The following is a 23408-nucleotide window of genomic DNA, read 5'->3' as shown; positions in this document are numbered from 1 at the left end:
ATAGTAAAAATGATTCTGCTTTGTTATGTAACACACTGGTGACAGGGAATGAAGCTGTCCATCAGAAAACCCTCAGTCTACAGAAAAAGGCATCACCTTTCCAATGGAAAAGGTAGAAAAAAGTGGCAAGGGGCAGGTGAAAAGGAAGAAATCAAAACTGAACGTGGAAGGATTAAAGAACATTACTGTAAGAAAAAAGAAGAGAAGGACAGATGTTGACTACATGGCTCAAGCTGTGGATTTACAATGCCAGCTGGATGAGAAATTAATACACAACGAAAACACTGAGATTAATAAGACTAATGGTGATGAAGATCTATCCTTCATAACAATTGATAGAGCAGAAATGACTGTATTAGAAGCTGAAGATTCTTCATAGATGGTCAGCAAAGATATTCTTGTAATTGGAGATTCAGTTATTAGAGGGACTGATACTTATATTTACAGAGATGATAATGAACATTGAATAGTGTTATGCCTGCCAGGAGCAAAAATAGAAGATGTGAAACAATCCTTGAAACGCCTTAATGTAAGGAAGTATGGATCTGTTTTTATTCATATTGGTACAAATGATGTCACCAACAAAGATTCTCTGACTGTTAGTCGGGAACTGACAGCCCTCCTAGATAGTATAGTTTGTAGTGGTGTTAGGACATATTTTTCCCAAATCACCTAAAGAAAGGATAGTCAGGTCACTGTGAATGAAAAGATTTTTTGGATAAACACCTACATGGAAAAAATGCTGTTTTAAAAAATGGAAATGTGTAGAGCATTCAATCCTTCTTTTGGGCACACATGTTCAGACAGGATGGTGTGCATTTGTCTAGATCAGGGAAGAGAATTTTTGCAGCAGATATTTTGCAATATTTGACAAACACTAGCCAGGAATTTTGCCAGGTCAAAACTGTAACAGTTCACAGATAGCAACATTTGATGCATCTCTGATGGTTGTTAATGCTAGGAGCATTAATAATAAAGTTTTTTTTATTAGAAAATTTGCTACGTTCCCACAAGATTGATGTTGTTTTAGTTTGTGAAACATGGTTAAAGAACAATGACCGGAAACCAGTTCTGTCAGGGTATAAATGCTTTTACTGTAACAGACATTCTAACAAAAATCAGGTGGAGGTTTTATGATAGGGATTAAAGATAGCTATGACATGTTCAATGATAACACCAATACTATAGACTGTGTAACTGTGACAATAAAGACAACCCTGGAACATATAACAATTGGAGTGTACAGACCAGCAAAGTCAAGTGCAGATGGCCTAGAGGAATTCATACATTTCTTACATGAAACACAGGAGGGAAGAATAATATTAGCTGGGGACTTAAATTTACCAGAAACAGGCTGGAATAATATTGATTCAACAACGTTAGTAAAGAAATTAATCACAGAGTATATTCAGGAACAACAAATGCTTCAGATTGTAAAAAAAAAACTACCAGGGGACGGAATATACTAGATATTGTTTGTGTTCCCAAAGACATTACTGTAACTTCAAGTCAAATTTTACCACCATTGATGTGCAGTGATCATGGGGTCATAAAGGTTAATTTGTTGCTAGATAATTCTGCCAAACTGAAATCTAAGCCAATGCACAGAAGGTTAATTACAGATTAAAGGGAAGCAAAACAGTTACTCTATAAAACTAACTGGAGTGAGGTGTTCAGTGGAAAAACTGCAGATGGAATGTGAAAAGTTTTGAAAGAGAAATTGTTTGAGTGCAAACAGTAAAGAAAAATGTTTAACATCAGGATCTAGTCATGCAACATCAGGGGGGTATATTTCCATAAGAACAAGATACCTGATTAAGGTGAGAGACAAAAAAATATAAGAAATGGAAGAGAGAGGTCCAACTACAACTTTGAAAACTGAAACAAATGAGCTGGACAAACAGATTAAGCATAGTGTTAGACAAGATCAAGAAAAATTTTAAGAAAATGTATATAAAGATATTGAGCATAATAGGAAACCTTTTTATAGATACATAAGATGTGGAAGGAGTAAAGATACACAAATTGATAAACTGTGTGCAGATTCTAAAATGTATTCTCAAACACAACAGATTATAGATATATTTACAAAATCTTATGCAAAAGAGTTTGGCTCCACAAAAGGGGTGGTAAGTTGTCCTCGTGACATCCAGGTAACCCCAGATACTGGAATCAAATTAGATTACATTGAAAAAGAACTGTGCAAACTGGATCCAAACAAAGTGCAGGAAGGAGACAGAATAAGTAACAATGACCTGAGAACACTTAAGCAAGAACTTACACTGCCATTACATCTATTATTCTCTAGGTCAAATAAATATGGGGAGATTCCTCAAGATTGGAGACATGCACTTCTTAAACCTGTCTTTAAGGGAAAGGGGAGTAGGAGAAACCCAGAATCGTATAGACCCTTAAGTCTACTTTCATGTTGTGGAAAAATAATGGAGAAGGTAATACTGGATAAGTTATTGCCAGAAATGGATAGGTTGGGACTTGAAACCATATATCAGCATGCATATGTTAAAAATAGATTTATTACCACCTGTAACATGATGTTCTATAACAATATAATAACAACTATGAATGAACATTTGTGCTGTGATGTGATTTATATTTGACAGGGTCATGCACAAAACACTGATCAATAAATTAGTGCAACTAGGTATTGATGTACTGTTGATAAGATGGATAGCTGCATGGCTTACAAATAGGACATGGCAAGTATCACACACCAACTTGGCAGGTGAAATCCTTGGTTACAGTCAAGGTGTCCCACAGGGCTCTGTACTAGGACCTTATTTGTTTAGATTGTATCTTTCAGACCTTACTTTTTCATCTGAAGTGTTCTACAGTCTATATGCTGACGACCTGAAATTGGGTAAACTGATTACAAGTGTTACAGATAAGGCATGTCTGCAAAATAATTTGACTAAATTGACCATTTGGCACAGGAGAATAATATGTTGATAAATACATCAAAAACTATGCATATGATATTTGTAAGACATAAACTGAAAGGTGAATATTTAATACAGCACACAGTGATTGAAACCGTAGACTCATTTAAGGACCTGGGTATATGGGTAGATTCAGCTATGAGTTTTTCTAATCATATCAACCAATTGGCTAATGATAGGTACAGAACTATATGTTGTATAAAATATTTATAAAGTCTAGGAAATCAAACATAATGAAGTCATTGTTTGTTAGTTACATTAGACTCAAACTTGAGTATGGAATAACAATATGTAAACCCTATAGGAAAACAAGCATGAATAAACTGGAAAGAGTACAGCGGAAATATACTAAGGGCATCCATGGTTGTGACAATCTAAGTTATTATGAAAGACTAAAATATCTGAACTTGTACAGTGTCTCTTACAGATATTTAAGAGGAGATCTTATTCAAGTATATAGGGCATTTAGGGACAACTACCTCTGGGAATGTTTGGGGTTATCAAAAAGTACTAGAGAATTGTCAGATAACCTATGTAGAAGATTCTATAGGAATGAGAAGTGTACTAATTGGTTCTCTGACAGAGTAGCTGATGCTTGGAACAGACTACCAAATTACATTAAAGCAAGTGATAATTTAGATATTTTTAAGAACAGCCTGGACATTTATTATGGGAACAAGTGTTTTGGCATATTAGCAAGCTAGAAGGGCTTTAATGCCCGTGCTTGAAACATTTGTATGTATGTATGTGTGTATGTAATGTTCTCAGTCTAAATGTGAAAAATTAAGTATAGTTTATATTCATAAACAAAACATTTCCACATCGTACCATCTTGATGATACACTCCTTAGCTCAGGTACTGTCATAAGGAATCTAGGCAATTGCTTGACCACCATGTCTCTATAGTAGTTTAGAAGACCTTCTGCCTAGCTCATGTAATTTCCAAAAGTATCTTCCCCAGTCCAAAGAATTTATAAGTTCTCTTTACTCATCTCTCATCACACCCATTACTGACTATAATGCCCCTTTTAACACGTGTTTGTCTAAATATACCATTCTGCTTGTGTGGACTGAAAGATTTCTATCTAAAAAGATCAGTGGCCTCAAGACCCTTGGTTAACTGGACAGACTAGCGGTCATTTTTCTGTGCTTAGTCTCTTACAGATATCTATGAGGTGATCTCTGTTTAGCATTTTAAGCCATGAAAGATCTGGCCCTCCTTGACTGCCTATTCATTTGCAGAACAAATTATTCCCTCACTACTTGATTAAAAGACCTAAACCTTTATCAACAGATAAATAAGAGACGTTGGCATGATAGATTTATATCCCGAAAGATCATCCACCTGTAGGACAAACTTTCAGTATGTGTCCAACAGAGTAACACCTGTGCCACCTCCAAAGTAACCCCAGATAATTGGCTGGGCAATATCAAATTCTTCCCTGGTCTATTCTGTGTTGCCACTTTGAGGCTGGAGTGAACTTTTAATTATCATTTATTGGTTTTGGCTTGTAATGGTTTGTAGACTGGTAGTCTAACACTTTCCTGTGAATCTATGAACCTATGGGTTAGAGAATGATGTACTACTTTCAGTGAGTTAGTTTGAGTCCCCTGATTTTACCACTCTGAGAGATTGTTTCTTGGAAATATTAGATGCTTGGATGCACAACAGTGATCAGCATTTATTACTTTATACAAAGAAGAAGGATTATTCTCTGAGAAACTGGTAGGGACCCAGCCTTGTGGATTGCGAAACAATAACATTGCCCCCTATGTTCCCCAATTATGAATCTGCAGGTATTGACCTGTAATGCCTGCAGATTTTGCAGATACTGAACAACACTGGACTGCTGATTCAGAAGACATGCTGAAGGGTGTGGAACAAGGCACCTTGCCTAACAGAATCTCTTGATAACAAATTGTTTGCATTGTAACACGTGCAAAGCATGGCAGTGATTTCTGCTCCTCAGTTTGTGACTATGAATGTTAAAAAAGAGGAATGGATTCAGGCAGACAACCAGATATTTGTGTATGTGATTTTTTTCAGTAGTCTGCCATTAGGTCAAGATTTGTTTTAACTGCTCTTATTTATGTTTCTGTATTGTTTCGTTTTCCCTACATTCACCTTAGCCAGCTGGTTAGTGGGACATGCAGTTATTTAAGCTGATTTTTAGGGTATCGGCTATCAGCAGTCCAAGATGCCCAAATAATCATGTCATTGAGATATAGAAATATGTTATATGTGTTATATATGTTATATATGCCAAGGGCAATGCAGCAAGTGTTATATAGTGTAAAAAACAAAAGTCCAAGCACAGAACATTGGGGAACTCCTGGCTTTATTAATTGTAAAGCAATTGCCCTTGTTCAACAATTACTTGGATGTGTCTATGACACAGATAGTCAAAAAACATTTCAGACTTGAACGACTCATGCTGTAAACTGATAACTCTTTATCGATATGAATAATATGGCTCACCAAACCATGGCTTTTGAAAGGTATATAAACTCAATGCTGATAAGTTGTTCATTCGCCATGGTTTGCTAACAGCTGTCTGTGAGGGCATTAGGTGCCATGTTCATTGCATCAGGATCATAGGAGGTTACTAGGCTAACGGCCCTGGAACCTTTTTAAGCCTAGCCATAGACAGTGGTAGTGCTGTGTTCCTTTCAGAATCATTGCTGATAACTATAAAGTAGTCTATAATAGTTTGAGTTCTTTAAGTGTAAAGATGCTGATTTCTGCAGACTTTTGTATGAGGGAACGAGAGAGATAGAGAGAGAGATATGTTGCACATCTGCAAATATGTAGGATATAGGCTATCTGAACCTTCATGACCATGGCTATCATCTCATGTAACCATCTGTTAATGTTGGTCCGAGATACTTCAGCAAACTGAAGCTCAGATGAAAACCTAAAGATTATCTCAGCAGTGAGTTGAATTGTAGGGTAAAGGGGACTGATGGCTATTGCTGAATTGTGATGCAAAGTACTGAGCAAAATGTTGAGCTATTTGCTGTACTTCAGTGAACATGAAGCCATCCATGATCAAAGTGCTAGTCTGAAGATACTTGGATTTTCCAGTCATGCTGTTTTATCTCTATCCAAAAGCCCCTTGGGCTACCAAGCAGAAACAATAACTTTGCATTTGAGGTGCTTCTATAATGATTGGTGTTGCTTATGGTCAGCATGTTCAGGAGAATACCTGCCCTACTACCAGGCTGCTGTACAGGAGGCAAAATTTTTCTTAATCCACTAGTCATCCTGGGTGCAGGATTACCATTTACTCTTGTCCTGTTCAGAGGTATGTTGTTTGGTAGAGTACCATGTAGTGATGAAACATTAGTCACTGAATGGGAGAGGATCAATAACTGATATCTGGCATTTGGAGGGGTTGTTTGTTCAGATCCAGGCAAGGATAGAACACTTGTCAGAACCTGGATTGGATCTAATTAGTTAAGTAACTATTTGGCTGAAACCATGCTCCCATAATGTAAAGTAAGGTACGAAGACAGACTTTTGTTACCATGGAAGGGTAAATTCTCCAAGAAGTATATAATTTTTTATTGCATTTTATAAGCTGGCAGTGTAAACATTGGCTGTAGATGGTTATCACTGTTGATGTGACATCCAGATCCCATGTGCAAAAAGTTGGAAAAGGGGCCCGTGGTGATAGATGAATAGTATACATGGATGGATGGATGGATGAAGTGCATAAGGTGATTAGCCATGGTCGATGAATCTAATAAGTACAAAAACAAACTTATTAAGCCACAGAGCAAAAAATCAAGCACTTTCGTCTCCTTGGTTAGGAAACTTTGTCAAGATACAGCATGTCCAAAAAGCAACACCTTTATACCATAGAATTAATTAGCCAAAGAAAAGTAAACCAATCACATTCATTACTGCTTAGAATTCAAAATGCAAATAGTACATTATTTAAAGGTGTATTAACCAAAAAATCACATTTAAAGTGTAATGCTTACATTAAGCTCATATTACTATATTATGTTAACATTAACAATCTTGGATTTATACCAGATAACTATATATTTCTAAAACATTGAAAATATATGAAAATTCATTATATTACATTTAATACAAGATTAAAATGCTTAAAGTTGGATGTATATAATAATAATATATAATATATAATATGTATCTGGTAATTAATTCTATGGTATAAAGGTGTTGCTTTTTGGACATGCTGTATCTTGATAAAGTTTCCTAACCAAGGAGACGAAAGTGCTTGATTTTTTGCTCTGTGGCTTAATAAGTTTGTTTTTGTACTTATTAGATTCATCGGCTTTTTTTCCATATCTCAGTACCACCAAAGCATTTTCTGATAATTTAGTTTTTTCTTTTACCAGTTTGTTTTGATCATTAGCCATAGCCTTTGACACAGGAGGAGGCTTGCACACACTGACTGGTGTGATTTTAAGTGACTGAAATATTTGGCACTTGTACTTACAAACAAACCAGCAAGCTTTTTCCACTCTTACGCTGGGGTAGACTGTTACTATAGTGCTTCTAAGCTTGGTTTTGATAAGTTGACCCAATGGCACATATACAATGCATCTGTATGTGGCACCATGTACCAAATTTCAGTAACAAGATCAAGCTATTGGTAGGAGTGGCCAACAGGAAAGGATGAAGTGGCCAGCAGCGTCCTGTCCCAGGGAAGGGTTTGGAGAAGCCCAATGCTTGTGCGACAATGGTGGAGACCAGGAACCTCACAGGTCATCCACTGTGATTACAAGTGAGTGGTGATGATGGCTTTGATGCATACCTCTCAATCTTTTAGTGTACGGAACCTGAACAAAACTTAAAATAATGGCAGAACAAAGGCCCAAAAATAGGGACAGACTTTAAATATTTCTCTTATAAAAGTTGCTAGAATAATAGGATTTGTGATAGCATGCATTTTCTGCACAACATAAAGTCTGAAACTCAAATATATGCCATTATTTAGTGACTTCAGTCCTCAGTGATTTACCAGAAAATCCCAAATTTTATGAGGAATAGACCAAGAATATGAGTCAAAAATCTGGACATTCTTTGAAACTCTGGACAGTTGAGAGCTATCTATTCTCTGATATTGAACTAAGCAATCGACCCCAGTAGAGACTTTGACCGGCAGTTGTAAAAAGGTTAGCTCCCACCACTGTACATGCATCACCTCAACTGATTCTCTCACTCCCCAGAGCTACAAATGAGTTACTGTCTAGGTTTACTTCATGAGAAGTTGAAGGGTTTCATCAAAGAAAGGTTATGTTGGAGGGTATTCTGAATGAACAATCAAGGATCGGGGGATGTTGGGGTGTATAAAACCTAGGAGTACAGCCTTAGGCTTGATGGTGCTGGGAGGGGTAGGGAAACAGTAAACTTATTTTTAATGAATAACTACAGTCACTCTGTACCAGGCTACTGATTCTGAGAACATTTGTACTGCCTCTGAATTGAAAGAAGAATGAAATGAAATCGTAATATCTGATCTTGGATTCTGTGACTCAGACTATGTTGGGAGTTATGAAGCTGAAGCTGTGCTTCAGAAAGGGCATATTTATTCCTTATTCTGGCTAAATTTGCTATAACTGTTTTAATATCCTTCATGAGGCAGAGGTGATTAAGGTTTCACTGTTTTATATTCTCATAGGTGAATTGTACTTATGTAGTATTATTTCTAAGTGTTAGGACTGTAAGGCATGCAATGTTACAAGTCCAATAAAGTATGCTAAAGGTTAGAATGCCAAGTGACTTAAGCTAGAAAGCAATGCAATACCTGAAGGAAGGTAGCAGGGGATGCATGCAGGTGTAAGCTGGATAGTATGAGATAAGAGAGGAAGAGGTTCCTCTGAGGGAAGAATGGAGGAGGAGAACTGGTATGCACCTTCTCAGTCTACCACAGCCTACATACGCATAGCTAGAGGGTGGGGGAAAGGGGGGATCTACCATGGATGCAAAGTGTTAAGAGGTGCAGTTGGCAGATCCCAGTTGATCTTCAGTGAATTAATAGCATTTAGAAATGAATGCTGGCAATACAGTATTGTATTTGTGTCAAAAGTGCTTTAGAGCTCTGTGTCTTTGTTTCTTGATCAGAACAGAAGCGTATGTAGCACTAACAGTAGCAGCTGCTTTTTGAGAAGCTATAGCATTTTGTCTTCTCACCTCTGAGGACAGGAGTGTTTTTTGTTTTTTTTTGCTCCTAAATTAAAAGTTGAAGGGAGGCTCCTGATTTTGGGACAAACCCAGGAGTAAGAACAGCATGCGGTTACACCTCTTCTAATACAGAATTTGACAGCCGGTCAAGGACTTTCCATGCATCCCAGCTCATCAGAAAAAAAGCCAATGTAAGTGAACCTGACTTTAGGCCTTCTCCTTGTTTAATTTCTCCAAATGTTTAGCTTTTTTTAATTGTGTTGATAGGAATGGATCCCATTCCTAAGTCGGTATAATTAAATTCAAGAAATCAGTTTTGCTTCAGTTTTCAATGTCTGCCAAGAGTGCTCTCTTCAGCACTTGCAGTGTACCTGGAATTGTCTGTTCCTGCAGTTCATAGAGGGATACTTGTACTGGTAGCATCTGTAAATATGTTTGAAGATCGTTTTTTATTAGCTCATTGGCTCCTCCTCCTACTGCTTCTTGAACTATCTGTGTATCCTTATTCCACATTGTTGTAAATTCTGCTTGAATGTCCTGATATTTACAAATGTATGCCTTTTACTTTGTAAGATGCTCTTGTCACTGCATAGAGTAATTCAGATACCATTGCGTTTACCTTCTCCTGAACTACAATATCCTGTTGATTTGATTTTACCTTCCTAGCTACTGGCAAGGGATGATACCATGTGATCGTTACTTTTTCATTGTCAATAATCCTTTGTGTTTCCTATTTCCATAGGTTCATAGGTTCATAGGTTCATACTAGGCTATCTGCCCAAGGGCATTTATAAGCCTAGCCCATAGTTATTTGGCTTTCGCCACCCCTTTAGTTTGAATAAAACTATGCCTATTATTTTGCTGTGCCTCTGTCAAGCAGTGACACTGAAGTAATCCCTGGGGTATATCTGCGATCCCCCATCCATTGGTCAAGATTCCTCTTGAACAAGGCCAGCGAGGTGCTCTGCCTCACATGTACCGGGATTTTGTTCCACAGCATAGGGAGTCTCTGGGTGATGAATCTGTCCCTCCAGCACGTTCTATTAATAACCGTGTCAAGGTTTAAGTCTCCTGCCCTTGTGGTTCTGAGGGATCTAGATTTTTGAGGTGAAGCATATTCATCAAATCAGGGTTTGACATGGCCTTATATGTCAAGCACAGGTCACCTCTGAGCAAGCGGTATGAGACTGAATAGAGCTGGAGTTCTTTCAGTCGGGCAGCATAAGACATATTTTTGAGACCCTTTATCCTTTTGGTGAGGAACTTTTGGGGCCTTTCCAGCTGCTGCAGGTGTCGGGTCAGATACATTTCGAATGGGGCATTGTACTCAATCATAGGTCTAATGAGTGATGAGTACAGGGTGACGATGACCTCCCTTGATCTAGATGTGAATCCCTTCATGATCAGGTGGGCAATGTAGAAGGTTTTCCTAACTACTTTAGCAACATGAGTGTCAAACGAAAGGCTACTGTCAACCTGGGTCCCCAGATCCCTGATGACTTCTTCTGTGCTCAGTGGATTGCCACCTATATGGTAGCTAGGGGTAACCTTGTTTTTCCCGAAGGGTATGACTATGCATTTCTTGGCATTTAACTTTAGGCCATGGCTCTGGCACCAGTTATCCATTTCTGTGAGGCCCTTCTGAAGGATATCTGTGTCAGATGTGTTTTCGACTATGGCCCAGTTTGCAGTCATCTGCAAACTTTGTCAGCCATAACCCTCCTGTGTTTGCTTGTACTTCAGAAAAGTAGATGCCGAACAAGAGTGGACCCAGGACTGAGCCCTGTGGGACACCACTTGTGACAGGCTTTGAGTCTGACATGGCTCCAGCAACTCTGACCCTGTGGGTTCTGTCACTTAGCCAGTTTGCAACCCACCTTGTGATGTATGGGTTTACATTCAAGCTGATGAGTTTTTCGATGATACCTGAGTGGGGTATTGTGTCAAAGGCCTTTGCCAGGTCGAGGTAGGCTGTATGGACTGCCTTTCCTCATCAATGGCCTTAGTGACTGTCTCGAAAAAGTCAACCAAGTTTAAGAGGCAGGATCTGCCTTTGACAAAGCCAAACTGGGTTGGATCCAAAGTCTGCAAGTTCCCTATGTCTTTATTTATGAGTTCCATTATGATCCTTTCATGGCTTTGCAGATAAGGCTTGTCAAGCTAATGGGACGGTAATTTCCAGGGTCGGTGGAGGCACCGCCCTTGTGAAGTGGGACCACAGTCGCCGTGCGCCACTCCTTGGGTATGTATCCTGAGGTGAGGCTAAGATTAAACAGCTGTCCTAACTGCGGGTTTAATTCCTCATTGAGTTCATGGAGCACACAGCCGGGGACACCATCCGGTCCCATGGATGCTGTGTTTTTGCTTTGGAGAGCAGTTCTCACCTGGGCGTTGGAGATGTTTGGGGGGCTACAATCCTCTGGTATAGATATCTCTCCGTTTGGGGGTGGGGGGGGGAGAAGTTTGCACTGAACCTGTCAGCCAGTATGTTGGCAATGTGTGTAGGTTCCGTAATCTTCACATCATTTTGAACTAATTCTGAGCATATCTGGGAGTTTCCTCCTAGGTTTCTAACATAGCTAAAGAAGGCCTTATGATTGTCTTTTGAGTCCTTGCGATTTTTCTCTCAAAATTTGCCTTGGATGATTTTATGAGAGCTCTTAGTTTTTTACTTATAATGATCAAAGGTGTCTTACCTTTCAAGGATTTTGCTCTATCTTGTAGTAGCTTCCTCCTTTTGTTGTAGAGCTTGTTTATGGCTGGGGTCCACCAGACTGGACGCTTGCCTTTGGTACAAAGAGTCTTAGTATTGTTTGGGATTGCCTGATCCATGCAGTCCTGTAGGTGCTGGTAGAAGGCATTTGTAAGTGATTCAGCGGTTTGAGTAATGTTTACCACTGGCTCAGGGGCCTTAAAGGAGACCACACTAGTTTTTAGAAGTGTGAAGTCGGCTTTTGAGAAGTTTTTCACTGTGGTCTTTTTATTTCAGGTGGGGCGGATGAGGACCTCCAGCGAGATTAGTTTATGATCTGATCTCACCAGTGAGGGGTATACTTCTGGTGTTGAACATTGTGATCCCATGTTCGTGATGATGAGATCAAGTATGTTTTCTCCTCTTGTGGGGATGGTGACTAGTTGTTCCATGGCATTTGAGTTTATGAACTCCAGGAACCTTTGGGCTAGAGTGTTTGGGCTTGAGTAGTGTTCCCAGTCTATATTAGGGTAGTTGAAGTCACCTAGTATGATGGTGTTTGGAGATACATTTATCCCTCCATTGTTTTCAGGAAGGCCATGTGAGGTTCCTGAGTTTGAGAGGGTGGCCTGTAACATGCTACAAATTGCAGAGCAGTCTTGCCTATGGTTAATTGCACCTGGATGGTCTCCGATGCATCATGCGTTGCCACCAACCTTGAGGTGTGGGTGTCCTTTATGAATATGGACACCCCCCCTCCTTTCTTGGTGTTGTCCAGATTTTGGGGCCAGAACGCATGATATGAGGTGAAACCTGCTAGTGCTGGGGTGCTCTCAGGAGCCTTGAACCAGGTTTCTGTCACAGCACAGACATCGATGTTCTCCATACTGAGAAGGGCCTCGAGTGCGTGCATCTTGAGATTGAGACTTCTGGCATTGAGCAGCATTACCCTTAGTTTTTACTTTTTGTGTTCTAGGGTGGTAGGTTTAGAATTTGAGCCTTGCCTAAAAAAGGCACTATGGGGGTGACAAGAGCCTTTGCCAATATCCGGAAGCCTAGGGGTGACAGGTGCAAGCCGTCCCTTGCGAAGCAGCATGGCTTGTCCAGCATGTCATCCCAGGCAGACAGACATTGATCCCCTTTGAATGACACCAGAATTTAAGCCAATTATTAAAGCTGATCATCTTATCACTGTATTGTGGCATCATTCTAGGTGAAGGTAGGATACTGCTCAAGGTCAGGGTCATACCTGCCTGGGCTACATAATCAGAGAGCTCCTCAATGTCTCTTTTCATGTAGTCCAAGGAGGTACATCTCAGGTCGTTGACACCAGCGTGGACAATGACTGAGTCGTACTTGTACCTGCTGTTGAGAGACCTGAGTGCTTGTGTTATGTGGCGGATTCTAGCGCCCGACAGGCAGCTTACTGTGACCTTCTCCTTACTCAGTCTGGTGAGTGGGACATCAGTGTGTCTGACTATGGTGTCACCTATGACAAGTATGTATGGTGTTGTATTTGGCCTTAAGGGCAGTGACTGCTTTGCACACTGATTTTGTTGTTTATGTGTTGTTTGTGTGGTGTATTGAGTTTGCATTTGCTTGGGTGTCTGCTTTGGAGGCCTCTGCTGTTTAGGTAAATTTTTACTCAGAGCCTCCGAGTATGTCTTAGTGTGTTTATGTGTTTGATTCAGTGGTGTGGTTGAGTTATGTGAGACTGGTATTGTGGTGTGTGTAGTTGCCTTCTCCTCCTGCCTGGTCTTGCCAGTCCTGAGTTGAGAGAGCTCAGCCTCCAGTCTGGCTAAATAGCTGCATCTCTCACAAGTGTTAGTGTTACGTGGGAGGAGGAGAGGGTTGTCCGTGTACATGAGGCAATTGTAACATTGTCTCAGAATTCCCAGATTCACCAACTGGGCAGGAGAGGACGCCAGCATCTGACCCTTCGACATGCTAGAAAGAATTATGAGTTGGTATGAGACAGAAAAGTAGTGGGCTTAGCAGGAAGTGGGCACTCCTGGGGGTTTTGCTAGTGAGAGATTTGTATAATATAGGAGTGCTTAACCTGCAAAGAGAATGCTTATAAGACAAGGGATATGCTTATAAGACAAGTGCTGAGCTTTTTGAGAAGAAAAAGCTATTTGGAATAAGTGCTGCACTTTTTAGTGTAGGTGTAAACTGTTTAGGTTCCTAACAGAGCAGTTCTAAGGGAAAAATTGAAGAACAGACTTTCTGGAGCCAGAAAGAGTTTAACCTTGTTTAACCGGCGCTGACCGATGCTGCTCTAGTGGCAACTCCGCGCTACATCGCGCTAAAGCACGTTAAAGCGTGCTTGATAGCAGGGGCTGGAAAGAAGCAGGAATAGACCCAAAAGGGAAAATAAAACTACAGTTTCAAGTCAGTAACCACCTCTACGGGGCAGGAAGCTGCTCAATGTTAGTCACTGCCACTGATCAACAGAGAGACCCTCCTTCAGCCCAAGCAAAAATGGCCTCACAGAAACTTTCAAACAGTTCAGGAACAGCAAGCCTGTAACTTAACTTTTTTAACTCTCAGAAAAGTGGGAAAAAAGCAAGATTTTTTTTTATTTATTTTTTTGTTTTTGTTTTTTTTTTGTTTTTGTTTTTTACAGAGATAGCAGAGGTTCACAAGTAATATCAAGTTATAACAGTGCAGTAAATGACCCCACACAAGAGTGCTAGGTCAAGGACAGAAAATATGCAAGTTTTAAGAAAAAAACGATTTAAAATTAAGTGCAAACAGGAAATTCAGCAAACAGCTTTTGGTTGTGCTCTAAATACAGCTACTAATACAGAAATCAAGTTTAACAAGCCAGAAAATGCTCAAGCTAGGCAGCTATGCAGAAAAACTTAGCAAATAAACAGAGAAAAAATACTTAAAATCTCAAAAGTGGCTTCTCAGGTACCTGCACGCTTTCTCCATTGATGTAGGCTATAGATAGATGTAGCTATAGATATAGATATAGATATAGCTGTAAATAAAGATAAAGATATATGTATACGTAATGAAGGTGCAGGTAGTTTGCTGTCCCCACATGGGGCTGCAGAGGGAGCCTGTGCTCTTGAAAAAAATGCTTTCTTTTTGGTTAACTGAAAGTGTCATTCAGCAGACTTCTTCCAATGAAAATGGCCTCTTCAGCATATGATGACAGGTCAGCATTAACACCAACAGTACATTTTCTGTCTCCGCAAGACTGTCAGCAAAGTACAGCTCAGAAAAAAGAATGAAAATGAACAACAGTAGTAAAAGTCACCACTTAATTTCACATTGTATCAATCAGCCTTTTGTGTGCAGCACTACCAGCTAAAATTGTTTTACAGCAGCAACTGTAAAACCAAACACAAAAATGAATGTGACAGCAAAAAGTGTGAACAGAGTAAGGAATACCACCATATGTAGAATGAGACAGTTAAATCCAAAAGTCAGTCTTACCAGTAATGTTACTAGTGTTATAAGGCAGTTAAGAATGAAAGTAGAGCAGGCAGTTTTACCCAACATACAAAGGTGATAGGATCAAATTTTCAGAGGTGTGTGTGTGTGTGTGTGTGTGTGTGTGTGTGTGTGTGTGTGTGTGTGTGCGTGTCTGTATCTATGTGATGGGGGTGAGTTTCTCTGTATAAGTGTTCCTGTGTCTCTGTCCCTACATCAGTCTGTAATCTGTGTGTGTTTATATGTTTATGTCAATATGTATTTTTTGTGTGGGCATATGCATATATGTGTGTGGGGTGGTGGGTGACTCTGAGTTTCTGTGTATACGTGTGTCAGTGCGGTTCTACCTCACATAAACGAAACACCAAAACACCGACAACGCAATCACCGAAACCACATAACCGACAGTACAAAAACACGAAATCCCACATGCCCGACAACGAAATAACCGACAGTACACAAACACGAAACCTCATACACTTCACACACCACAATCAACAAACAAAACACATTCCCCGTCCAAAAACCACATACACAACACAAGCACACCAAAATCCCTACAAACCCACACTAAACCTCACATACACAACTACCTACAACCCTAACCCAAACCCTAACCCTAAGGTCCGTCACTACCGCACACTTACCTGGCCCGCTCCCTAACCCTAACTCACTTATCCCGCCCCTAACCCAAACACAATCACTAACGCACACTTACCTGACCCGCTCCCTAACCCTAACTCACTTATCCCGCCCCTAACCCAAACACAATCACTATCGCACACTTACCTGACCCGCTCCCTAACCCTAACTCACCTAACCCACCCCTATCCCCAGAGACCGTCAATATCCACACTTACCTTACTCGCACCCTAACGTCCGTCACTACCGCATACTTACACAGCCTTTTCCCATGTCGGCATCCTCTGCGTCGGTGCTTTCATCCGTCGGGTCGGTCTTCTGCACTGTCGATCTTCTGGGTCCCGTCGCGTCGGTCTTCTGAGCTGTCGATCTTCTGGGGCTCGCGATTTCCGTGTCGATGTTCCGGCGTGTCGTTTAAGTGAGGTAGAACCGTCAGTGCATATGTCTATCTGTACATCTGCATTAATGTTTGTGTGTTTCAGAGGTGTGTGTGTGTGTGTGTGTGTGTGTGTGTGTGTGTGTGTGTGTGTGTATGTGTGTGTGTGTGCATAATTGCGTCTGTGTATTGAGTAGACATTAATAAATACTAACCTGACTTTTATATTTTAGATGTGAAATGCTTCATTCAACAACAATTAACTATCTGATACCAAATTTCAAATGTTATTGCATTAAAATATTAAAAATATATACATATAATAACAATAAAACAAATGCAAAGTTACTTAGCAGCTTATATTTTAAGTGTGATAATGTTTTCTGGGGTGGGTGTTGCATAATGGACCTTCCAGGGGTAAGAAAGTCCTCCAAATGTGCCATTAGGCCTCAGAACACCCTGGGTGGTCTATTTCTCTATAATGCCCACCCTTTGGGCATCATTGCTTGCATAGCTTAAGTATAGCAACGTGGTAATGAGTGGCAAATTTCGGGAATTACATTCTAGTAGTAACTATTTAGGCAAGGATATTGATTCTGGCTAATAAAGTGAGGGATGTGAGCTAACCTGGGACAAGGGAGTTGTGGAGACTTATCCTGAAGTTGTGCAGATGAGATATAGACAGGAATGTTCTTAAAACAAATCGATGGCCATGTTTCCTGCTGTGTAACCATTATGACACGCAAAAAATGTGATGGGTATATTTTGATTTAGGATAGTTGGCCTGTATAAGTGTGGATGTACAAATACAACTAAAAGATACATGATGTCTGAATGAATTTTTATATCATTTCCATGTACAGGGATGTGGATACAGATGGACAGATGGCTCCTGCCTTAACTATCAGAACTGGTACAATGGAAGACCATATCCTTGCCGTGGCCATTGTGTTGCTATGTACCACACTGGTAAGGGAATTCTAGCTTATTGTTGCATCTTACTAGGGAAATTTAGACAAGGCTTTGAGTGGTTTGCATAACTTAACAAATGCACAGCATCATACAGTAATAAATCTTGAGACTGTGCCATATGACAGTGTATTGCTGAACAGCATGACAAAGCCAAAGCAGACATAGACAAAACCTACACTTGCCAAAGCTATATACCACCTTCTGCACATGAGAAATGGTAAAACAGATGTAAATATATATATGGCAAAGAAATTATGTATGCACAGTGGATATAAAAAGTTTGCACACCTCTGTTAAAATGCCAGGTTTTTGTGATATATAAAAAAATGAGACCACAATAAATCATGTCAAAACTTTTACCACCTTTAATCTGACCTATAACCTGTACAATTCAAATGAAAAACAAACAAATCTGTTAGGGGAAAAAATATAAAAATAAAAAACAATACGCTGGTTGCATATGTGTGCACACCCTTAAACTAATACTTTGTTGAAGCACCTTTTGATTTAATTACAGCATTCAGTCTTCTTGGATAGGAGTCTATCAGCATGGCACATCTTGACTTGGAAATATCTGTCCACTCTTCGTTGCAAAAGCGCTCCAAATCTGTCAGATCGCGAGGGCATCTATTGTGCACAGCCCTCTTTGGGTGACCCCACAGATTTTCTATTGGATTTAGGTCAGGGCTCTGGCTGGCCATTCCAAACTTTTAATTTTCTTCTGGTGAGGCCATTCTTTTGTTGATCTGGATATATGCTTGTGTCATTGTCATGTTGAAGGGTGAAATTCCTCTTCATCTTCAGCTTTCTAGCAGATGCCTGAAGGTTATGGGCCATAAGAGACTGGTATTTGGAACTGCTCACAATTCCTTCCACCTTGACTAAAGCCCCTGTTCCAGCCGAAGAAAAGCAACTCCAAGGCATGATACTGTCACCACCATGCTTCACCGTGGGGCTGATTTTCTTTTGGTGATGCAAAGTGTTGCTTTTGCGCCAAACATACTTTTTGGAAGTGTGGCCAAAGAGTTCAGTGTTGGTCTCATCAGACCATAACACATTTAGACGCTGTATTGTTCTGCAAATTTTAGCTGGGCCTGAATGTTTTTCTGTGTAAGAAAAGGCTTCTATCTTGCAACCCTACCTCATAGCCCAGACATATGGAGAATACGGGAGACTGCTGCCACATGTAGTACACAACCAGTACTTGCCAGAAATTCCTGCAGCTCCTTCAGTGTTGCTGTAGGTCTCTTGGCAACCTCCCTGACCAGTTTTCATCTTGTCTTTTCATCAGTTTTGGAGGGACGTCCAGCTTTTTGCAACGTCACTGTTGTCCCATATTTTCTCCACTTTTTGATGACTGTCTTTACTGTGTTCCATAGTATATCCAATGCTGTGGAACATTTTTTGTACCCTTCCCCTGACTGACACCTTTCAACAATGAGATCCCTTTGATGCTTTGAGAACCATGGCTTTGCTGTAGCAGGTAACTGAGTAAATGTCAGGAAAATCCTACTAGGACAGCTGAACTTTATTTGGGGCTAATCAGTCTCTCTAATTGATGGCAGGTGTGCACCCAAGAAGACTGAATGCTGTAATTAAACCAAAAGGTGCTTCAAGAAAGTATTAGTTTAAGGGTGTGCACACTTATGCAACCAGCTTATTGCATGTTTATTTTTTATATTTTCCCCTAACAGATTTGTTCTTCAATTGAAATGTACAGGTTATAAGCCACATTAAAGGTGGGAAAAGTCTTGAAATGATTTATTGTGGTCTCATTTTTTTATATCACAAAAACCTGGCATTTTAACAAGTGTGTGTAAACTTTATATACACTGTATAAGGCAGAGGAAAAAGAACTAAAGATATCAGTATAATTCTGCATTTTGAATGCTTTGTCATGCAGACAGACCCTTGTCAGGATTTCAAAGAGAAGTTTACCCGTGTCTTATTAAATATCTATTATATTTATGAGTTGCTATGAAGGAAGAGCTAATAAAATATTGGTGATATAACATATGTTTCCCAAGTTGTGGGTTGCACTATTAAAAATAAATGCATACTTGTAACTGTTGCATTTTCAATAATAATGGACCACAATGGCATCATAATCTTTGTATTACTCTACCTGAGGAAGGATTGAAAATGCATTTGTTTGCATTGGATAGTGACTGTATACAGCATATATAATAGGGATATCATAGGTTTAAAGACAGGTTGCCAAAAGCACTTACATTGACTCTCAGATTGGCAACAGCAACTTTCTGAAATCCCAAGTTATTGGCTGACTATAGTACTGCTTATATATGAAGGCTGAGGTTGTATCACTTCAGGGGTACTTCCTTTGTCCTCAAAGATATAACACTTTATAACTGGTATATTTAAGCCACAGGGGAGTGGCAGACACAGTCCTCACCATAGGAGTACCAGGAATCTGCCCTTCAGCAAAAACAATTTATCTAATCTTGCCAGAGTTTGTACTAATATTTTAAAATTCCCTGAGTAGCCATAGAAAACTGTCATGAATTTATCACATTTTCATCAGGACATTTTATGCTGAATCATGAGATTTTATAGGACAGCCCTTACCTTTAACCATTGTAAATGACATGCTTTCAGTTTGTTATAAAAACTGACTGCACTATGGGTAGTTCAACACTGGCAGGTTGAATTCCATTGGCTAGAACCTCTCCAAGTGCCACTGCCCTCCACTGAATGAGTTCTGTCTGACTGCATTCTTGGAAAGATGAAGTCACTGGAAATGCACACACCAGATGAAATAGGGTCTTAGCAGTTGTATGTAAAGAGAAATAATTATGCCCTTTTCTCTTCTAGTAATACTACTTTCGGTGCCCTACAACCTCCTGTCAGACATCTGTGTCCTACCTCAGATTGCTGGCTTAACTTTAAATCATCTGCTATGACTATTCTACAGCCCTTGTTCGTGTTGTTCTCAATTAATCCTGCCCCCCCCCACCCCGTGTTGCATGGGTTTCTAATTCTTAAGTGTGTTATTTTGCATTATTGCATACAGTTTAAAAGACGTCTATATGCTAGCCACACATTTTCTTTTTCCTCAGAGTATATATTTTCTTCTCTACAAAATCTTTATAGTATGACATATACATAAGGCTTGACTTTAGTACCTCTGCAGGATGCTTGAATATGTTGTATGATAAATAGCTTCAGCTTCTTGGTGAAATTTGCATTAGTTGCCCCATGGAATCCGTACATGATCCTGTGAAGTAACTTTGTCACTTGTACTTCTAGCGTTAATTGATTCTTTTACTTTTGTATTTATTTTCCAGCTGGAGGAAAATGGCTGAATGTCCACTGCGGTTCAAGAATACCCTTTGCTTGCAGTCGCTAAAAGCTTAGAAGGAACACAGAATTATTACTTTCATTAACTTGTTTTGCTTCCTAATACAATTTCATTGTCTGCATCCCTTTCTCCACCAGCCTTTATGTCATTATGGGGTCCTTTTGCTAAATATCAGTCTTACCAAATAATACTTAATACTCCAGTGTTTGAGGCAATGGAAATAACACAGTTTAACCCTTCTACCATTTTATGAAAATGAATGCTACCTTTTATCAACTGGGCAAACACAAAATCATAAATACAAAAGAGTAAGCACAACATACACACATAAGTGTTTAATGCCAATTCACTGATTATTAACTTAAAAACCACTCTGCAAAGAACAGAACAAGGCAAACCAAATATTTGTCAGATCAGTTTAGCTCTTTTGTTTTTCAATGGCCAGAACTTCATCAGAACTGAACCATAACTGGATCCATTTTCAACTTTATTAATCCTTTGCTGATACCCTAGCTCTTCAACCTGGCCCTTACTTTCTTGGTGATAAATTGTACTTTTTGTTTCTGCTGCATGTTTACCTGTAAGTTTTGACTGTCAATAAAACTTTAAGCATGTATATACTGTTGTCTTGTGTCTGTTTTTGATTGACAAGAGTGGGTACATTGCTTGCACAGCTCAGTGCTTCAGAGTATATCATACTAGATATAGTACATAGTGGAGCATGGTACTGTATAGCATAACAGTGTATAAGATATGTACTAATCTATGTAGTTTAGCAGAGTATCATATAATAAAGCATTATTTACTACAACCCCTGTAGTAATAACTCAGAAGATTGATAGGTGATGGTTTTGACACTAATAAAAGTTAGTGGCTAAATTATCCTTTTAATGATTCACAAATGGTACCCATACAAAATGCAGCATATTCAGAGATATTCTCTTATTTCCCTTTCAGAACCTAACAGCCAGCCTCTTATTTGTTTTATTGGATAATCAATGGTTAATCCAGATACGATGTATACCTTCAGGTCTACAATTATAAGTGATGGGGACAGTGGTGTGTGACAACTCACACTATCCAAGTATTTTCAAAAAGGAATTGTTATGTGGGTCCAGCCAAAATGATGTGAAACATACTCGGGACTCACCTTTTTGGGTGATATAAGCTATTCCAAGAAATTTGGGAAGGTATTTGTTGTGCATATTATTTCTCATACCTCAGTCAACTCAGCTGACCTTCCATAAATGAAATTAGGTTTTCCTTTAAAATGGTATGTTGCACACAAGTCTTTTTTTGTTAAAATGCCTTAGTTTGAAGTACATAAACTGGTAAAAAAAAGCCCAGAACATGCAGGGGCATCCATGCTAAGGAGCCACAGTTACTTTACTTTGAGAGGGCTTATTCAGAGGGTCCAACTAATGGGATATATTCCCTGTTTGAGACAAGAAGCTAGACATACTAAAATGCTCAAGACTAGATAAAGCTTTGTGAAGGTGCACTCTGGTAAACAAGTGACTGCAGCACAAACGGCAAATATAAACATTTCTTAAAGTAGCTTCTCTCATCCAGAAGTTAGTCTTTTTAAGAACATTAGAAAGAGGCTACCAGGCCTCCTGATTGCAGAACATAATACAGTTAGCCAATCAAGTACACATGCATTCTGGCTTTATTTCCTGATCCACACCAAAGCAGCTTAAGAAGTGGTTAATTTGGTGGAGACCTTATTTCTCCTCGGGCTGACCCAAGGCTGTCAGTATGCATCAGGACAAGAGAGCAAATATATGCTCCTCCTCTCAGCCTTTTGGAAGTGAAAAAAAACTGACTTATTATGGAATCCCCAGAAACTATGGGATATCATATAGGGTTCTTTACTTGTCCCACTGCAAAAATGTAGATTTTTTTTACTTTCGAGTTTTTGGAAACTCGATTATATGGTCTCAACCAAATGAGTTTCTGAAAACTGGATGATATAATATAAATCCATGCATACATACAAATATTTCAAGCATGGGCATTAATGCCCTTCTAGCCTGCCAGTATACCAAAACACTTGTCCCCATAATGTGTCCAGGCTCTTCTTAAAAGTGCCTAAACTAGTACTTACTTTAATGTAATTTGGTAGTCTGTTCCGTGCATCAGCTGCTCTCTCAGAGAACCAATTAGTACACTTAATCTTCTACATATGTTGTCTGATAATTCTCTACTACTTTTTGATAACCTCAAACATTCCCAGAGATAGTTGTCTCTAAATGCCCTATATACCCAAATAAGATCTCCTCTTAAATATCTATAAGACACACTGTACAAGTTCAGATATTTTAGTCTTTCATAATAACTTACATTTTCACATTCATGGATGCCCTTGTTATATTTCCTTGTACTCTTTCCAGTTTACCCATGCCTGTTTTTTTATAAGGTTTCCATATTGTTATTCCATACGCAAGTTTGGGTCTAATGTAACTAACAAACAATAACTGCATAATTTCTGATTTCCTAGACTTTATAAATCTTTCTATACAACCTATAGTTCTATAGCTATCATTAGTCAATTGGCTGATATAATTAGAAAAAAACTCATAGCTGGATCTACCCACATACCCAGGTCCTTAAATGAATCTACAGTTTCAATTATTGCGTGCTATATTAAATATTCATCTTTCAATTTACATCTCCCAAATCTCATATACCTAGTTTTTGATGTATTTATTAGCATATTATTCTCCTGTGCCCAAGTGGTCAATATAGTAAAGTTTATTAGCAGACATGTCTTATCTGTAACACTTGCAATCAGTTTACCCAATTTCAGGTCAGGCCATCTGCATATACCTTTAATAAACATTGGA

At 39.2% G+C, this 23408-nt stretch overlaps 1 protein-coding gene across 1 annotated transcript in view; it reads left to right on the top strand.

The window, feature by feature from the left end:
* LOC122811940 (snaclec coagulation factor IX/factor X-binding protein subunit A-like) overlaps nucleotides 1–21178 on the top strand; it is an 82567-nt gene extending 61389 nt beyond the window's left edge. Inside the window, exons 5-6 of the mRNA XM_044084125.1 lie at nucleotides 17135–17240; nucleotides 20549–21178. Of these exons, the coding sequence (XP_043940060.1) occupies nucleotides 17135–17240; nucleotides 20549–20610 (168 nt within the window). The 3' untranslated portion in view covers nucleotides 20611–21178. The remainder of the gene's footprint in view (nucleotides 1–17134; nucleotides 17241–20548) is intronic.
* Nucleotides 21179–23408: the final 2230 nt, after the last annotated feature.

The sequence above is a fragment of the Protopterus annectens genome, chromosome 9.part0 (genome assembly GCF_019279795.1).
Source record: "Protopterus annectens isolate FY-2018-M chromosome 9.part0, PAN1.0, whole genome shotgun sequence".
NCBI classification, from domain to species: Eukaryota; Metazoa; Chordata; order Ceratodontiformes; family Protopteridae; genus Protopterus; species Protopterus annectens.
Note: the sequence above shows the minus strand (reverse complement) of the source record. Positions and strands in the feature narration are given on the sequence as shown.